At 41.0% G+C, this 17,359-nt stretch overlaps 1 protein-coding gene across 1 annotated transcript in view; it reads right to left on the reverse strand.

Moving 5' to 3' along the window:
• The window catches only part of mgat5 (alpha-1,6-mannosylglycoprotein 6-beta-N-acetylglucosaminyltransferase), a 95,270-nt gene that overhangs the window by 67,488 nt on the left and 10,423 nt on the right, over positions 1-17,359 (reverse strand). The window contains exons 2-3 of the mRNA XM_061032209.1: positions 13,658-14,132; positions 6,690-6,854 (exon numbers count right to left, since the gene is read on the reverse strand). Coding sequence (XP_060888192.1) covers positions 6,690-6,854; positions 13,658-13,898 — 406 coding nt within the window. The 5' untranslated portion in view covers positions 13,899-14,132. The remainder of the gene's footprint in view (positions 1-6,689; positions 6,855-13,657; positions 14,133-17,359) is intronic.

A 17,359-nucleotide genomic window follows, 5' to 3' on the forward strand; every position in this document is an offset into this window, starting at 1 on the left:
GTTTTATTTCCCACACCTTGGAATCAGGAAAGTATTTCTGAAATGTCATAATAAGTGGAGTTCAGGGGGGAAAAATGCACTTGTGGTATTCACGGCCCGTGCTTCTGCATTTTATACCGCTATATTTGAGCGCATGGGTCTATCAGAAGCAGCACAGTTTTTAGATTGAAGACCAGCTATCAAGATCAGAGCCCGACCGATTAATCAGCCGATCGATAATATTGGCCGATATTAGCATATCAAGTGACTATCGGTATCTGCTAATTTTATATCCGAGCTGTGCCGATATTACAAGATTTATTCAAAAATCCCATATCGGTCGGGCCCTAATTAAAAGTGCATTTTATACACCTGATATTTACAATACCTAAGTATCTCATTCTTTTCTGGATAGCTCATTCAACACTTTTGTTAATAAACTGTAGAAAATTGTGAAAAATACATCCAACGTTCAGACCAATTTACAGTCTAAAACCCAACAATAGTCAGCTTCCTATCATAGTAGACAGTAAATATAGACATGTAATAAGCTGAAACACATCACATTACTGAATCATTTTTGGGTTTTTAATTCACCAGTTAATAACTCAACATCTAACTCACACGCTTCAATGGGCACAATGTCGTCCACTGTCCATCCAATGGTCGAAATGGAATGCCTGCCAGAGTCCATACAAGTTAATTAGAAGCAAATTTAATTCCCCGGCTGAAGGAAGCATTCATTGAAGTGTGTGCGAGGGTTACTGTGCTGAGAAATGCATTTTGTGTACTTCAAATTTTTAGGTTCAGCTGCTAGATGTGGCGTCTATTAGAAAGCAGCGCCCCCTGAAACGATGGGTCAGCGGGATTTGCTTCTGCTATTCAGACACATTAAATATGATTTAAAGAGACAATGGTTATTTTACGGGAACAACAGAGGACTTTAATGGACTAATCTCAAAACACATTAGCCTACATGTTAAAAAAAAAAAAAAAAAAAAAGCTCACTTTATGAATGAATTATAATAAAATGAATAAAAAGTAGAATCTTCTCTACAAATACAAATATGACAGATACCGGTAATCCTTTTTGTAGTGAGCATTTATTTGTCTATTTAAACACATTATATCTCTAAGAGCCCAACAGTAGCTGTAATGTGATGTCATGATACTGGTATCTCTGGTATGAAAAGAACGAATCAGGAGCAGGCTGCTGCTTGATTTCATGTTCTTCTCAGTTTAACTCTATTATATAACCCGGCCTAACAGGAGTAGAAATACGTTTAGAAAAAAATATTTTTTTATATATTGAATTCCTCGGTCAAACTTTTATATAGGTTTAAGGGGTTTGTTTTGTGTGATTGAACCAATATGATCTAAGGACTAGCATGTGATGATCCCATGAGTCTGGTCATCAAAGCCTCAGGAAATGTCTCCAGGCAGAATATCTGATGCATTACTGCTTTCTGCAATGGGATAGCATTATGCAAGTCAAATGCGCACAATCCTAACAGTGAGTATAGAACCTGTTTGTGCTTGCTGCTGGTTGGTCTGAGGGGGGGGGGGAGTCCTGGAGAGGCTCAGTGCTTTCCAGTGATTCATGTCAAGCTCTGAAGCAGGCAGGTACGTACAAGTTGTGGATTTGGAACATTGGAAACACTTCCTCTCCAGATCTCGACGTCAGAGGGCAGAGATTCAGGTCTCGTTTTTGGCAGACGACACGATTTATGTGTTGCAATTTTTGGTCTTCAGTGAAGAAATTTTAATTGTCTATCGGTCGTGGAGCGATTCATTTCATCCTGGATTCAAACTGCCTTTTAACCCTCCTTCTCTCACTGTAACTCTTTTGCAAATGTCTAATTTCCCAATGCTGCCTTCTTCGAAAACGTTCCTAGGTGGAAAACAAATGGCTTTAGTTGTGAATTCAGAATATCAGTGAAGAAAAATCTCAAACACCTGACTGGTGTTTATCTATATGTAATGTAAGGGTTAGGGTTGGTAAGTAATACGAGAACATTTGATGGATAACTCAACATTTTCCATTGGTTTTTGTCCATTTGCAATCATTTTTGCAGCGCCTGCTTAGGGTTAGGGTTAGGGTTAGGCTAACCCCTAAGCCTAAAAACATTAAAAGGTGCAAATAAAGAATAAGTTACCATCCGAGCTGAAATTCTCCTTTCATTCTGACGCTGTGCGATTTACATTAGACTGCAGGGTGATGAATTGTTGAAAGTGTTTGAAAGTGTGTGGGAGCAGACAGCATCTCTCAGCAGCTTATTAGCACTGAGGCGCTAGTGTGTGTGTTTCTACTTTATTAGTATTGATCTGTACACTGAAGAAGTAAACTGGCCTTCCAGAACATAATGCAGACCAACAGACTCTGGAAAGAGTCTCACAAGATTGTTTCAGTATTGAAATTCAAATTGTATGCTGATAACATTTTGTAGGTTTTGCAGAAAAAGAAACCTCAATGTCAACCGTCTGCCCTCCTTTAAGTTGGGATATGACTTCATGAGCAGCAACCAATAGGATCCTGAGGTTAGCATCAATCCCCAGTAGAATCCATGTCCTTGTCCCTTTCCTTTGTTGATATTGAGACCTTGGATCTCATCTTTCACTGTGAACTGCAAAGCGAGAAGCAGGCCGATCAATAGCTGAAAGAGATAACGCAGTGAAGATGCCCAGACCTATGACAGAAAAGGTCTCTATTTAGGGACAAGCTAACAGTTTCAAAAAGACACAACTCTGCCAAAAATCTGTTGCAGTATGGCTGAGATGTAAGGCACATTGCTGTCTTCCAGAGTGGAGAAATTTATCACAGAGGGTCCAAAAAATTGAGAAAGAAGGAAGCGAGGGTGAGAGTTAGACGGCTGGGCCTGTGTGTGTGTGTGTGTGTGTGTGTGTGTGTGTAGGGGAGAAGATTACATTTCTATGCCATGGTCCAGCCCACAGATGAAACACTGCTGGAGAGGTTGATTAGCCACATCAGCGAAACGTGGCAAAGCAAGGGCGTCACAGAACGAGTCCCAATCTGCCTCCTGCTAAGCAGCAAACCAAGACCAGATCGACTTGTTTTGATCCGGCTTCTGTGCCCGTTGTTCTTTTGCGTAATGCAGCAGCACACAAGGCTGAAAGCTATCTCTGTGATAGACATAGCAAGCATCGCACGAGATAAGATAAAAAATGTGCCATGTCGACGACAGATATGCCATTTTTTTACAGCGTTCACATGTGACTAGTGTAAGGCAATGAGAGCAGGCAACATTTTTGTGAGATTACAAATAAGAAGAGAGACACATTGTTCAGCAGTGTGAGCACAGCTGTTGGTTCACATCAGCAGCTGTAAATAACGGGGAGGGGGGGGGGAATTATGGCCGTTGTAATGCTGTAAAGATCACATGTCAACATGAGGCTGAGAACAGAGGCTTTGTTGTGGAGTGTATGATGAAATGGTGAAGCGGTTTCATGTAAACTCAAATTCTTAGGATCTGCACTGCGTCTAAAAAAGGTTGGATAAGTTGGACATGTTTTATTTTTTAATCATTAGGATAGAAGGTTTTTTTATGTTAAAGTTCAGAGAAGAAACATGGGAGGATAAAACTTATTTATAAACTAAATATCTTGCATGTTTTAAGGAGGAAAGAGGAGTAATTAAGGAGGAAAGACGCTTCTGTGTTAAGTGTCCATGAGTATAACAAATCCATTCACACGTCGGACATGTTGCTTAAGTAGCTGGGGATTGAACCCTCGACCTTCCGGTTTAGAGACGACAGAGAGTGGGAATGCCTCATGGACAAGGTGAAGTGCATTCTTTCCATGGCTTGTTACGGTAGTCAGCAGAAAGTGTCCAGATAAGCACAGGTTGCAGAGTAGTGACTGAGAAAAGGGCTGTGTAGTGTGTTCTCTGAGGAAATGAAGCACCTGTTTAATGTAATGTAACCACAACTTGTAGCTATCATTTATTGTTGTTAGATGGATAGTAAAAGGAACAGGTCATAGCCAGGTGAATCAGCCTATAGAAACTAGGAGATAAATGTATTTAGATGACTAAACCAATATTATAGACGTGTGGTACTAATCTGCCATACCTTGTTAAAAAGAAAACCATGTTATATTTGTTAAATAATGATGTGTTTGTATTTGTTTAAATCAAACTGACTCAAAAATGTATTTTATTGGTTCATTATTCTTTAATAAAAAAATAATAAAACATGAAATTACAGTATGACCTAAAGTGCAAAATTGTGCCTGACCTGAATTCACAGCACCCACAGTGCCCCCAGTGGAGAGAGGCGTCATTACAACAACAATTCATACTACCCACAGTGCCCCTAGTGGAGAGAGGCGTCATTACAACAACAATTCATACTACCCACAGCGCCCCTAGTGGAGAGGGGTGGCATTACAACGGGAAAACAAAATCGAATATTGAATTGGGAATCATTCAATAATCATTGCATGGCATTGATGAATTGCTTCTTTTTAATCAGCCCTAGTGACATACCGTATCATATATCGTTTTGTATCATGTTGTATAATTTCCAATCCTGCTGTATCGTATCCAATCCTATCGTGTAATTTTGTTGCGCCCTGTTCTTCCCCAGTGGTTTAATTCCACTAAACTTGAGAATTACAGCCGCAAACTGTTTATCTCAGTGGTCACTCATACTAGTAGGAAATGGAAAAGGGAAATTTGGACTGAATTTATCTGGAAGCTTGACTCATTCTACCTCCAATTCTCCAACCCTGACAGAATCCAGAACAACCCAGAAATAAACTTCGACTAGTCAAAAGATGCAGATATTGTCTCAAACATGCCAGAGTCCTCGGCTGAGATAAAAGTGTACACAATGGAGGTGGGAACAGTGTGGTCCCAGGGCGGCTGCTCAGCTCCATCTTGATAGCAGCTCCTCTGAACGCCAGGCGTGTTCCCCCTCACTGTCCCGATTGGTATCTCTGTAATTGCCTTCCAGTCAGGGAGGAGCACAAGTGGAGTTGGCACACAGCACTGCCTGCCACCCACTCAAAGACAGGAGACATGCTCCAATGGAGACTCTGGAGTGTTGGGCCCTTTAGTTCCATTGCCAAGAGGGACGCGCGGCCGCCACTTTGTCGGCTTGACCTGCACTCGAGGATCTAAATGATGGATCTCAAGGGTACTGCTGGAAGTTTAAAGCCAGCAAGTTTATTGACATGTCACAGGATTCATGTATTATCACTCTGAAACACAGGAGAGATGGCCAAGAGTGCTTTTTGACAAAGGGATATCAGATTAGTGTCCACAATGGTTCGATTGAAACCAAACAGAGGACCAACTCATGCTCACACTGTCTCCTCCAGTAGGCTTTACATTGTGCACATGATACATGTTCTAATCATGTGGGCTCCATGTTTCGTCTTTTATAGTATGAAAGAAGTGAAAATGCCAATCACAGTTCCCCCAAGTAAAAGGGAGCCACTTCAGAAAATGTGTTTTATCTGATGAAAAGTCCAAAACATAAGAGAGATAAACAGTCAAATATCAAAGCTTGAACCGGTAATTCCTGACATTTTTGCTTTAAAGAAAAGAGGATTATCAGAGTGACTGCCAATACACTTGAACTAAATCGATTTAGCGCCTGAGCTCTGTAAACAGTCGACTTATTTTTTTTAACAATAACTGCTTCTGTTTAAAAAGGAACTGAAAACATTTTTTATTGTGATTTAAATAATCTCAGTTTATTTCAAGCATCAAGGTCAAAATAAGAAAGAAGCACAAAGGACCCAAGGACAACTCAACGTAGAGTACAACACTATTCATGCGGTCAGGCGGTGGACAGAAGATAGACATGACACCAGGTGTTTAAAGATGCTGTAGCGGGATGTTGCAATTTGTGGTTTGCTGTTCACAGAAACGGGCTATTAACAGAAAGGAAGGCCAGGTGTTCATACCGATTCATCATGAAGGGGGGAAGGATGCATGTGAACAGACCCTAACAGTGTTGCTAATGTTGCTATGTTAATCTATAACTTATTGCTATTCAAAACAAAAGTTAAATCTTGGGGTTCAAATCCAGCAGCTCTCATTAGGATTAGATCCATTTGAATGCAACACAATCAGTCTTATCCATTTCTGCAATTCTGCTAAACTCTTCACTTCACATTCCTGCGGTTTAGTGCTGCACAGAAACACAGAGCAAGAAAAACCAACACCTCGCTCTCTCTCAATTGGCCTGAGTTCGTCATCTGAAAGCTGGCAGGAAAATCAATGAAAACTAATAAAAGGGTCATGCAGCGTGAACGAGGCCTTATTTGAATTATGTCCAAGGGTTTGCAGTCTGGTGCTATGGAAGAGCTTCGAGTGAGCCGTGCGTTTAGTCGTTTGCATGACTCGGGAATGTTTTACGTTCTATGGAAATTTCTTTTCAATAAAAACGAGGGTCATGAAAAAAGCCACAGTCGTCTTTTTCCTCGTCTCTAATTGTTCTCGGCTACTTCATGTTTACTGTGCACTTTAATAACCTCATAAAAGGGTAGGGTTCCTGGAGGAAGCAACACTGCAAAACTCCGCCCATACATGCTATAAAGACGCTCCGAAGCTGACAATCCTTCAATCCTTCTGGAGATTTCAGCATTTATCTAAAGAAGTCCACAAATCCAGATGAATCCTGTAAGCTGCGCAGCATGCACACAAACTCTGGCTCTTCAGAAAAGCAGATAAACACACATACCTGCCACGTTGACTTTTTCAGGGTTGGTGGCGCTGGGTGTGGCCGTGCTGGTGCCGTTGGTCAGATTGCCCCCCGTGCCGTTGTAGATGTTTTCCACCTTGGACTCTAGCTTGCCCAGCCTCAGCATGATGTTATCCAGCAGCACCGCGAGGGTCTTCTTCAAGTCTGAAAGTCAGAGCGGAAAGCAGACGATTGAAGTACATCCAAACACAAGTACAGTATGAATCAGCTTTGAGTCTGATTGAACACACAGGTGCTGACAGGAAGTGACCAGAGGCAAAGCACAACATTGACAGCAGTTCTTGAGAGCTCTAACCAGTATAGAAACCATCTTATAAGTCATCGTTATCAACAAAACCATTGTCTTCATCATCATTAAGGTCGTAGGTATTCATGAAAGAGCTGGGTCTTTAGTTTTTTCTTAAAGGTGCAAAGGGCCTCTGGGGGTGTCAAAATGAACCAGCGCTGCGGTTAAGGCAGGGTTCAGACATCAGCTACATCAAAAACAACTCTGACCCAAATTGTTTATGAAATTCAGAGGGGAAACAATCAATAATTCCATGAGAAAAACTTAACACAGAAGCATTGATTGTTGTTTTGCAGCCTTCATAACAGCGTTCGATCCTGGATATGAATATGTAAAGTGTCCGGTATACCCAGATTTTGAACCAACACTCTCTATTTGTATCTGTGTAACGGGAACAAAAAGGTTCCACATGACTAATAAAAAGCTTTTCCTGATCGCATTATCACCCCGGCAGGTGATTTAAGGTGCATGCCTGTGGTCTGGAGAGAACATACTCAACTACTGTGTTTTGTAAATGATTGACCAGGGAGCGGTTCATCAGGCCATCAGCTCGAGGCTTATTGGGATGTAAAGCTGAAGATTGTTTCATATGGGTCATTGCATTTTTTGTGGGAATCTTGTGTAGCTATCTCTCCATTAAAGGCACAAAAAATACATATATATTTACATACAGTGCAGCGCTCTGTAATCATCCCAGACTCGTGTTATTCTATCAATGCATCGGCTTATGAGTGAGGAGCGATCCAGAGCAAATCGCACGCTTACTTTCCTCGGGTGGTGATAATTGCAGCTTGTCTATCACATGCAGGGCGCCACATTTTCCCCCTCGCCGTAATGCATTTGACACGCCAGTTTTGATCGCGTCAGAGAGACTGGCAAGGGTACAATGAGGGCTTGGCAGAGCACACCGGCCCTGATTTTGTGGGAAGCCGAGCGCCAGAGCATTTGTCTGATATGGACGAGCTTGCGGACTGAGATGCAGCAAAAAGCAGGAGAAACGGGAAACGTTTGGAGGAATAGCCTTGACACTTCCAAATGGTCACCAATGGCCTGGTATCACTGACTTAAGGCTATACATCCAAGAGAAACTTAAGATTAAGTCTACACAATGTATTGCAGTGAAACCCATGATGATAATTCCATGTATAAGTAGCTTAGTTGGAGAATTCATAAAAACTTGACTCTCACTGCCAATGTCCATATACTCCGCACGGGCCGCCGTTCACTGCCAATCTAGTTAATAATCTGGTTTCCACAGCAAGGGCCCATCCATCTCCGTTTTCAAATAGGCTGTGATTCTATTTTTGACAGAGCTGGACAGAACAGGACGAGCCAGACAGGAAGTCATACAAGGAAACGCACAAAGGTCAATTTCACGATAAGACTCAGCAGACGGACTCAGGATGGTATTTTCCATCACTTTATCAACATTGAGTCAAAACAGGCACCAAACACTCGATTCACTTTGATATAGTGCATCTATTTGTCTTTGTGTAGATGTGTATATGTCCATTCATTTTCATATTTACCTACATCTCATTTGCTTTTCTCCTTGCTGCCTTATCTGTTCTGGATAATGAACAATACCCGTTCCTGTACATGGGAGCTGTTTTCCTGATATCTGCAAGGATGTTTGGAAGACTTATTGTCTGCTCCAGTGTCACAGATTAGTCTAGGTGGGTCAATGTGACACAACCCTGATAATGATAATGTCTCTTGGGATATATGCAATGCCTTTCGAAGAGTTCTGCAGATGTGGTTTAGCAATACACGAGTACACAAGAGTGATGTTGATCCATGTCTCCTCATGAGTATTCCTCTTATGTATAAACTTTCATCAATGTAAGCCATCTGAGTCAACTGAGTCTTATTGCGTGAAGTCAAGTCTTAGTCATTTCCTCAACAATCTTGTAGTTCTCATGTGACGCATGTATGGCTGCACTCGCGTTCCAGAAACTGACCCAGTGAAGAAAGAGAACCAACGCTAGGCCCCTTAAATGTGCTGTGAGTTTAGATTCAGTGAACCTAGTAAATAAAAAGTTGTTTTCCTATTAGCTGCCTCCACAGTATTAACAGTGCTGTAAATTGGCACAAATTAATTTGTAAATTGGTGCTGGTGGTGCAGTGGTTAGTGTGCGCGCCCCATGTATGGAGGCTATAGTCCTCAAAGCGGGCAGCCCATTTTCAAATCCAACCTTTGGCTCCTTTCCTGCATGTCATTCCCTACTCTCTCTCTCTCTGATTTCCAACTCTATCCACTGTCCTATCTCTCCATTAAAGGCACAAAAAGCCCAAAAATAAATCTTAAAAAAAACAACAACAACAAAAAAACAGGGGTCTCGGTTCATTTCCATGTGCACCAGAGTTCAGTTCGGTTCAGCTTGGTGAGACGCATCTTGTTCCAACTTAAAAAACACTGAGACACAAAATCAACACCCTTTTTGAAGATGACAAATCAGGTTTCATTGTGTTTTATGTTGTTGTACTTTTAACTGCAACACCGGAGACAACAAACAGTCTTTAATCTGTAATTAAAAATCAATGCCTGTGCAGTCGAAATAAATCATTTAAGGTGGGGTGTCTCATCTTTCTACTGATTGAATTGAAAAGTCCTTCATGTTCAAGCCAACAAAAGAGGAACTTCTCCCAATGTGACACTGAAAGCAAAAAAACAAAATGTGAGTCAGAGGCCTTCATTAGCCAGTATATTATAAAAGCATTACCGTGGCACTGTGACTTTCCACTTGTCCCTGGGAACACGAGCAGAGCTGCCAGGTAACTGGATGACTTAAAGCACACTTTGGGACACATTTCTGCCTGTCTCAATATTTCTGTTTGCAATTTGCAAAACAAATCCTGGAGCGGTTAAAAGTACTAAAGTTAACTTTGCACTTAATAATAGTGTCATATAAGATAATAATCTGAACGCTGGGATTCTTTATTAAGCTCTTAATTAAAGAGAGGTGGGAACATAAGCCCAAGGCATTCGGCACTGATCTCTATTGTTTATTGTCAGCAGTGAGGGAAGCTCCAGCCCAGCCGTTCAGTCTCTGTAATATTAAGTCGGATATGAATAGCAGACAGAAGCAAAAGAATCACCCAGTAACCTTCCACCCAAGAGAGGACAGATAGGATTAGAAGAGCAATATAAGATTACACCACACCCAGTGGGCTCTAAGGGCTAGCTGTATTCCCCTGATTTCTGATATTGGCCCTATGGAGCTGGCTGACACAAAGAGAGAGAGAGCAAAGTGTGATATGTGTCCATCGCCATGCCACAAAAGAAATCCACAATAGCCGCTAGACTATGCAGGAACAAGGCACGGTGTCAGGTGGCCTGCTGCAGTCAGTGTCACAATTTTCAGTGAACAACACAAGAAAAGAACTCGTCATTTCAGCCATTACTCGAGCAAAATACAAAATAGTTCCGACTCCTAGTCCTTAAAAGTATAAGGACATGCTGCCCTTTCCTGTCCCAAAACAATCACAACATGAATGTTCTGTTCTGGACTGGGGCTCACACAAAACAAGCAACACAAAGATTGATGTTTGTGCTTCAAGTTTGGTGTTTGATGCTGAAGGACACAATGCATATGGCAACTGATGTGAAGATTAATAATATGAACAATCAGGATATCATTAGCAGGTAGAAAATACTGCCAAGAGTACCTAATAACAAATGTGAAATTTAGAGAATCAACCTGTATGTCAGCTTTAAGGCATGTTTCAGATAAGTAACATCTGGTAGTAACATCTTTTGTAGCAGCCTCTGCCATCAGTGTGTGAATGTGGTGTAAAGCGATTTGAGTAGTCAGAAGACTGGTTACACACCTCACCTCACCTACCAACTTTATCCACTATCCTATCTTTCCAATAAAGGCACAAAAAGCCCCCAAAAAAAATCTTTTTTAAAAAACCAAAAAAACAGGGGTTCACTGCCAAGTGCACCAGAGTTCAGTTCGGTTCAGCGTAGGTGAGACGCATCTTGTTCCAAACAAAGGAAGTGAACCAAAAGTGCATTGTGGGTCGAAATTTGGCCGTCTGTAAACAATGTCAAACAGGTTTGCCAAGCGTGACTAACATTAGCATTGCCAACAACAAGCCTTCAGTCCTCCCTGCATCCTGAGTTTCAGGGTTGGGTCTCAGTTCCTCAGAACAAAGTCTTAAAAAAATGCTTGTGTTTTTACAATTACCCCAACTAAAAAGGCACTGCTGTAAATGGACCACCATTGGACTTTATATTCAATTTAAATGCATTAAAATTTGATGGGTCATTTATGGGTAGCAGAGGAGGAAACCCTCTCCCTTTAAAGTCATTAGGAATCATATCAGGGCAAATCATCGCCCGAGTGAGTGAATACAGGAAGCCCAAAGTATCCTGCTGCCTCCCGATCTAATCAAGGACATGAAATGGATTTTCATGTGATATTGGACGGAGGTCAGGGGACTGAGCTGCAGCTCCGACAGCTGCATGGAAATTAATCCATCATACTCGGGAACAAAGCTAACTTGACAGGACGCTGCTCCCATGAAGCTCAAGATCATGTATCTGTGGAAATCCATGAAGTCGTCTGATCCTGTTATTGCAATGATATATTTACTGATGCTGGCACAGTTTTTGGGCTCGGTTATTGTCCAAAATATGTTATTGGGCGTTGTTCCCCTATCTGATACCATAACCAATAGACGAGGGGGAAAAACAATGGATTTATGTAAAAATTGAGATTCTTATCTTCTGAGATTTATAATCTATTTTTTTTTTTGCCTAATCAGTAACTCCCTGCTAACTGCTAAGGCTAGCTCTTTAACTCAGTAGAATGCCAAACAAGAAATTCAGCCAGTGTCACAGATGACTGGAGTAGATCCTGAAGTATGATTCAAAAATACTTTGAATCATGAATCCAGCATCCAGATTCTAAATAGAATCGTGACCCTGACTGAATATGAACTTGATTTATTTGCTGGCTGGAAACTACTGCATCTTTTGTGTTCTTAATAATAAATAGAAGAACAAGAGACCAACACATTTTTGCAGCGGTAACTTCATTTTTTTCTAGATCTGAACTTTTTTTTTTCTAGATCTTTACTTTTTCTCCCCTATATCTGTAAAAACAATTCTATTTCTGTAAAAAAATAAAATAAAATAAAAATAAAAAAAGTTCTAGATCTGTCTTTTTTTTTTCCAGATCTGCACTTTTTTTCCCCCTACATCTGTACATTTTTTTCCAGATCTGTACATTTTTGGGGTACTTGGTTTTTGGCCTAGGTATCTGAAATTTGATAGTACATAACGGGTTATGAATGCAAGTTAAGCAAAACATAAGCAAAGCCCTGAAAACAAAAATCAGAGGTGTAATTTATCTTTACAAAAGTACAATTTACTGACAGTAGTTTGGTTATGTTCAGGGTAAATGTGTGTATAAATTGTTAGCCAGCAAGCAGTTTAATGCTCTTACAAAAGATCAACCTGCTGAGTTCAGTTTTAAAAACCCCGAGCAAGTATGCACTTCTATTCTTCTTGTTTCTTGAAATTCTCTGGGCGGTTTAATCTCCAGGAGCTTTACTGTATCCTGCTGTTTCTCTGGGTATTAGAGAACAATCAATTCCAATCTCAGGTTTCTAATGAAGCCGCCTATCGAGCCTTACAGGTCTATTAATGGCATGAATAACTTATTGACGGGGTCTTCTGAACCCACTGTATTATGCTCCAAACGCAGCTGTTTCAGCATTTAATCTCCAAGACTTGTTTCCCCTTGTATATAGACAAGATAGAGTCTGCTCAAGAATCAAACAAGTGAAACTATTTGAGCCACTTTCAAGATGTTAAAAGAGTTCATCACAGCTTTGTAAAGAGGCATCTCTATGATGTTTTAATACCTTGAAAAGATCTTTAGAAAAATGAAACATGCCAGATGAATTGAAGGCAGATCAAACGGTCTACATTTGTGGAATTTCTTGGGCATTTATGATTCTCTCGTAATGTTTACTACTTCTGAAGAGCTTTTTCCACCTAAGATGTGGAAAGCAAAAAAGCTCCAAGAAGCCATGAAAGCATCCAAGTAGTATTAAGGCAAAAGGAAGAGGGTCACACACCCCTGGTATAGTAAATGGACTTGAGCTTGTATAGCACTTTTACACCGCAGGTTACACCTACCCATTCACACCCACACTGATGGCAGAGGCTGCTGTGTAATGTGACCATCAGTATTAGTTAATCCAATTCATAGGAGCCGAGCAACTTGGAGTAAAGGCCCTGACACACCAAGCAGACAGCAAAGAACTGGTGGAAACGACACCTTTTGTCTTGGCCAAAAAGTTGCACTTGAACACACCTACAGCTACAAGACTACAGCCGACGGCCAACCATCACCTACGTTCTGCTCATGCATGAGAGGAAATACCTGGATTTAGTAACTTAGCTGTGAACTATAACGTTACCTGTTTTGTCAGACTTTTTTTCTTTTTCGCACAAATTAAAACATGAATCAGCTGTTAGTAGTTCATGTTTGTAATATGCACAGGAACATATCACTGTATCTGTTCATGTAAACAGCAGTATCACCACCTCACATTTCCACCACATGACAAAGGAGTATATCCTCCCTTGGAAAGTTAAAACAATTCTGAATTGCATGATCCTCACAGAGAGCTTTCTACTCACCATAAGCCGTCATAGTACCCACATAGGGCCCGTCCATGACACTCTGGTTCTCCTCAGCCAGGGCCTTGATGTATCGCTTGCTGAGGTCCAGGATCTGCTGCCTCAGCACGGCGCTGTTTTCATGGCTGGCTCGCTGCTGGATGGTAAAGTGCAGCAGCATCATGCCCCAGATGAACCCGAAGCTGACCAGAAAGAAGCCCAGCTTCTGGGACGACAGCTTCCACAGGAACGGTGTAGCCATGCTGACTTGACGAGGAGTTGCCGGGGGCCGCTTTAGGTTTATCCAAGGGTAGGTGCAGGGGTCAGGGTGGAGGATCAGGAGGGTAGGAGGGGCATGGCTGGTTCAGTCGATGGAGCAGCGGCTGTGTTTAAGGATTGGCTCACAGCTTGTTTGCCTCACCAGCGTAATTTCTTTCTCTGACCCATCCTCGTCGTCTAGTAGCATCGCAGAAGGCTGAGTCCAAACTGGTGCATCCTGCCACAGGAAAGACAGAGTTGATTAGTTGACTGAAAAATGTCCACTGTGAACTAGAGTAAACTGAGGTAACTCAAGTATCTAAAGCTTCCAAATGTAATCTGTGTTTTCCGCAGGGTTTTAATACATCTTCCAAGGGCCAAAGACCAGACAATAAAGGTGTTGAGCATGACTTTGCCACACTACAGCATGTGAGATTATTCAAATAAAAAGAATCTACTAGAACTTGCCATAAAAAAAGTAGAGGTATTAGACACTAGTGTCATTCACATGTCTGACCTGTTAGTTTAGGCAGAGCAGCCAGTTTATAACTGCAGCAGGCCACACAGAACAGAGGCATACTGTATCCAAACTGGAGATCACTGTGGAAGCTGCTCATGGTATGCACGTCGGAGAGGTGACACACCAAACTGCGTTCATTAGACTTGATGGGAGAGGTTGAATGGAGACATTCAGGTACTGTAAGCGAGTATGCAGGGGAAACTCCCCTCATCAGGTTGATGTCAAAGATGTTTGACATTTATTTTCTTAGACACACACAGGTGAAATTAAACCCACAGAGTTTTGTGATTTTCATCGCTATAAACTAGTGCCGGACCAATTTGGGATTTTTTGGGGCCGATACCGATAAAATTATTGGCACACTCTGCTGGTGAAAGAAACTGCTAGTGTAATAAAAAACCTGTAATCTGACGCTTTTTGACTGGTGAATAAATCCAGTAATATCTGCACATGTCGGAGATAAAATGAGTCACACGATATACTAACGTCAGCCGATATTATCGGCTGGCCGATTAATCGGTCGGGCTCTACTGTTAACAATACAAGCTTGAAGCAACAATACTTGCTACCAATTGCATAAGACGAGTAATATAAAGATGAATACTTCTCTGGCTCTTTAAAAAGTGGCTGCACAGAGCAGCCTTGTCTCACCCAGACAGTGTGATCTTCATGATTAATGGGGCTGTATGGAATTTATGTTGAAGGGTGTATAGTTCCCTCAAAATGTAAGCTTCTAATTTGTCTTCCTGACTGACAGTGGAGGCTACAAACAGAATATTAAACACATCATGCCATTTTCTGTGATTACAGTTGTTGTTTTTTTGCCTCAATTTGAACAGATGATTTTGCAGAAACGATTGAGGAGGGATGTGTCTTTTGGCGAGTTGTGTGTGTATGGTTGACAAAGTTAATTTATATGTATAGTAGAGCCCGACCGATTAATCGGCCAGCCGATAATATCGGCCAATATTAGTATCCAGTGATTATCTTATTGGTACATTTTAATCGCAGTGCTGATTTTACTAGATTTTCACCAGTCAAATAGCATTTCACTAACAAGCATTATCACCCTCCAGTGTCAAGCCTTGATGCACATACATGGGCAGTTACTTTCCAGTTGAGTAACCATCTTATCTTCCTTATGCTGCATACTTTAGTTACTTACTACTTAGTGTTTAATAACTACATTTGAAGGATCAACTCAATATGTGTATCTATCTCTACAGATCAAACGTAGATCTAAGAAAGATATCCGACTGATTTTGTATTTTTCTCCCCAATATCGGTACCGGCACCAAAAATCCCATAACAGTCAGGCTCTAATTCAAAACATAAACTCAAATGATGCTCCCCGTTCAATAAATACAATTCCTTAATTTGCATGTCTTTTTTTTTTACTAAGTGCTGGTTGTTGTGAAAGCAGTCATTCTTTTTCTTATGACATCGGCAGTTTAACAAAATCAACATGATAACAATCGGCTTGAGGAGTATTGAGCTCCTTCCGGACGTTGTACCAGACACATGTATGTCGCTGGACTTGTGAGGACGTTCTGAAAACCACATGCTCAGTCTTAACTTCCTGTCACCACAACTTCAACTTTCTGACTTTCAGTTAAGCTGTGGCGCCTTAACTGTCTCAACATCAGCAGTGAAATAACACAGATGTTCTATAATTTGTTGTTATGGTACATTTAACTGTAATGAATATCTATAAAAGACGATGATGATGATATCTTCACTAGGGCTGTCAAAATAGCGTGTTCATTTCAATGAATTAATCACAGAAAAGATCTGTGGGTCCAGAATGTCAAACAAAAGCGTACACAGAGCTGTGCTTGGTTACGTCCCTATTGTAAATGCAGAAGCGACCTTTCCCTTCACACGTTCATCTACCACTGCTTTGTTTCAAAAGCTTTGTGGAAAGTTCTGATGTCATTCAGAGCCTCATTCCTTTGGTTTCTATATGTCGGCATATGTCAACATCCTCCTCCACAGCTGACTCATGTGCCGTCAAAACTGAATCACAAGGTCAGCTGATGCAGACATTCAGACTACGAGAGAGTGCTGGGTTCAACAGTGTGGTTGCAGAAGTCAAACTCCCATTCATTTACTCCATGTTAGACATATTGTCATGAACATCCAAGAGAGTATAAGACGATATACATATATGCTCCTGGAGAAGACACAGGTTTGTAAGATAACATGGTTTATTTATGATATCAGGAGAAAATAACTATACTGCCCACAATCATAAAGTGTCAAAGCAAGGCTTCTGATTGGTGGAGCTTGCTGTTACCATGGCAATGTTTCCTTCTCCTCTGCGACGTATGCTAGAAGGTAGTTTTGATAGCAGGCAGTAGGGGAGGGGGGCCTGAAGGACAGCAGTAGGGCTGGGAGATTAATCGAAAATTTATCAAAACCGACTTTCAGAATCTCTTACCGATGTGATCTTGCCCATGTCGATTATTTCGATGATTTTCAGGGCAGAGTCAAGTGACGACTCTTCCAATCCGCGACATGGAAGCCATTTTCTTTAGAGAAGACGACGGCAAACAAAAATAAGTCAAATGTAAATACTGCGGGAAAACTGTTTGCAAGAAATGCAAGTTATTTATTTTCTACTGTTTTAGAGAAGTGAATTTCAACTTTAAAACTCAAATGTGTCGTTTTCATTTCAAGCGATGCTTTGATTTCAGTTTGAAATGTTCAATAAATAACCACAAAATAATTCATCAGATATGAACTCTGTCATTAGAAAAACCTCCCAGCTTTTATAGCTGAGCATATTTACAGTACAGACCATGTCAGTTAACTATGAGGGGAAAAAACTAAAACAAAATAATCGTTCATTAATCGCGATCGAGGTAAAATGTTTAATTAATTGTGATATCGATTTGAGGTCGTTTCATCCAGCCCTAGACAACAAGCATCAGATTTAAATATGT

The sequence above is a fragment of the Labrus mixtus genome, chromosome 24, assembly GCF_963584025.1.
Source record: "Labrus mixtus chromosome 24, fLabMix1.1, whole genome shotgun sequence".
NCBI lineage: Eukaryota > Metazoa > Chordata > Actinopteri > Labriformes > Labridae > Labrus > Labrus mixtus.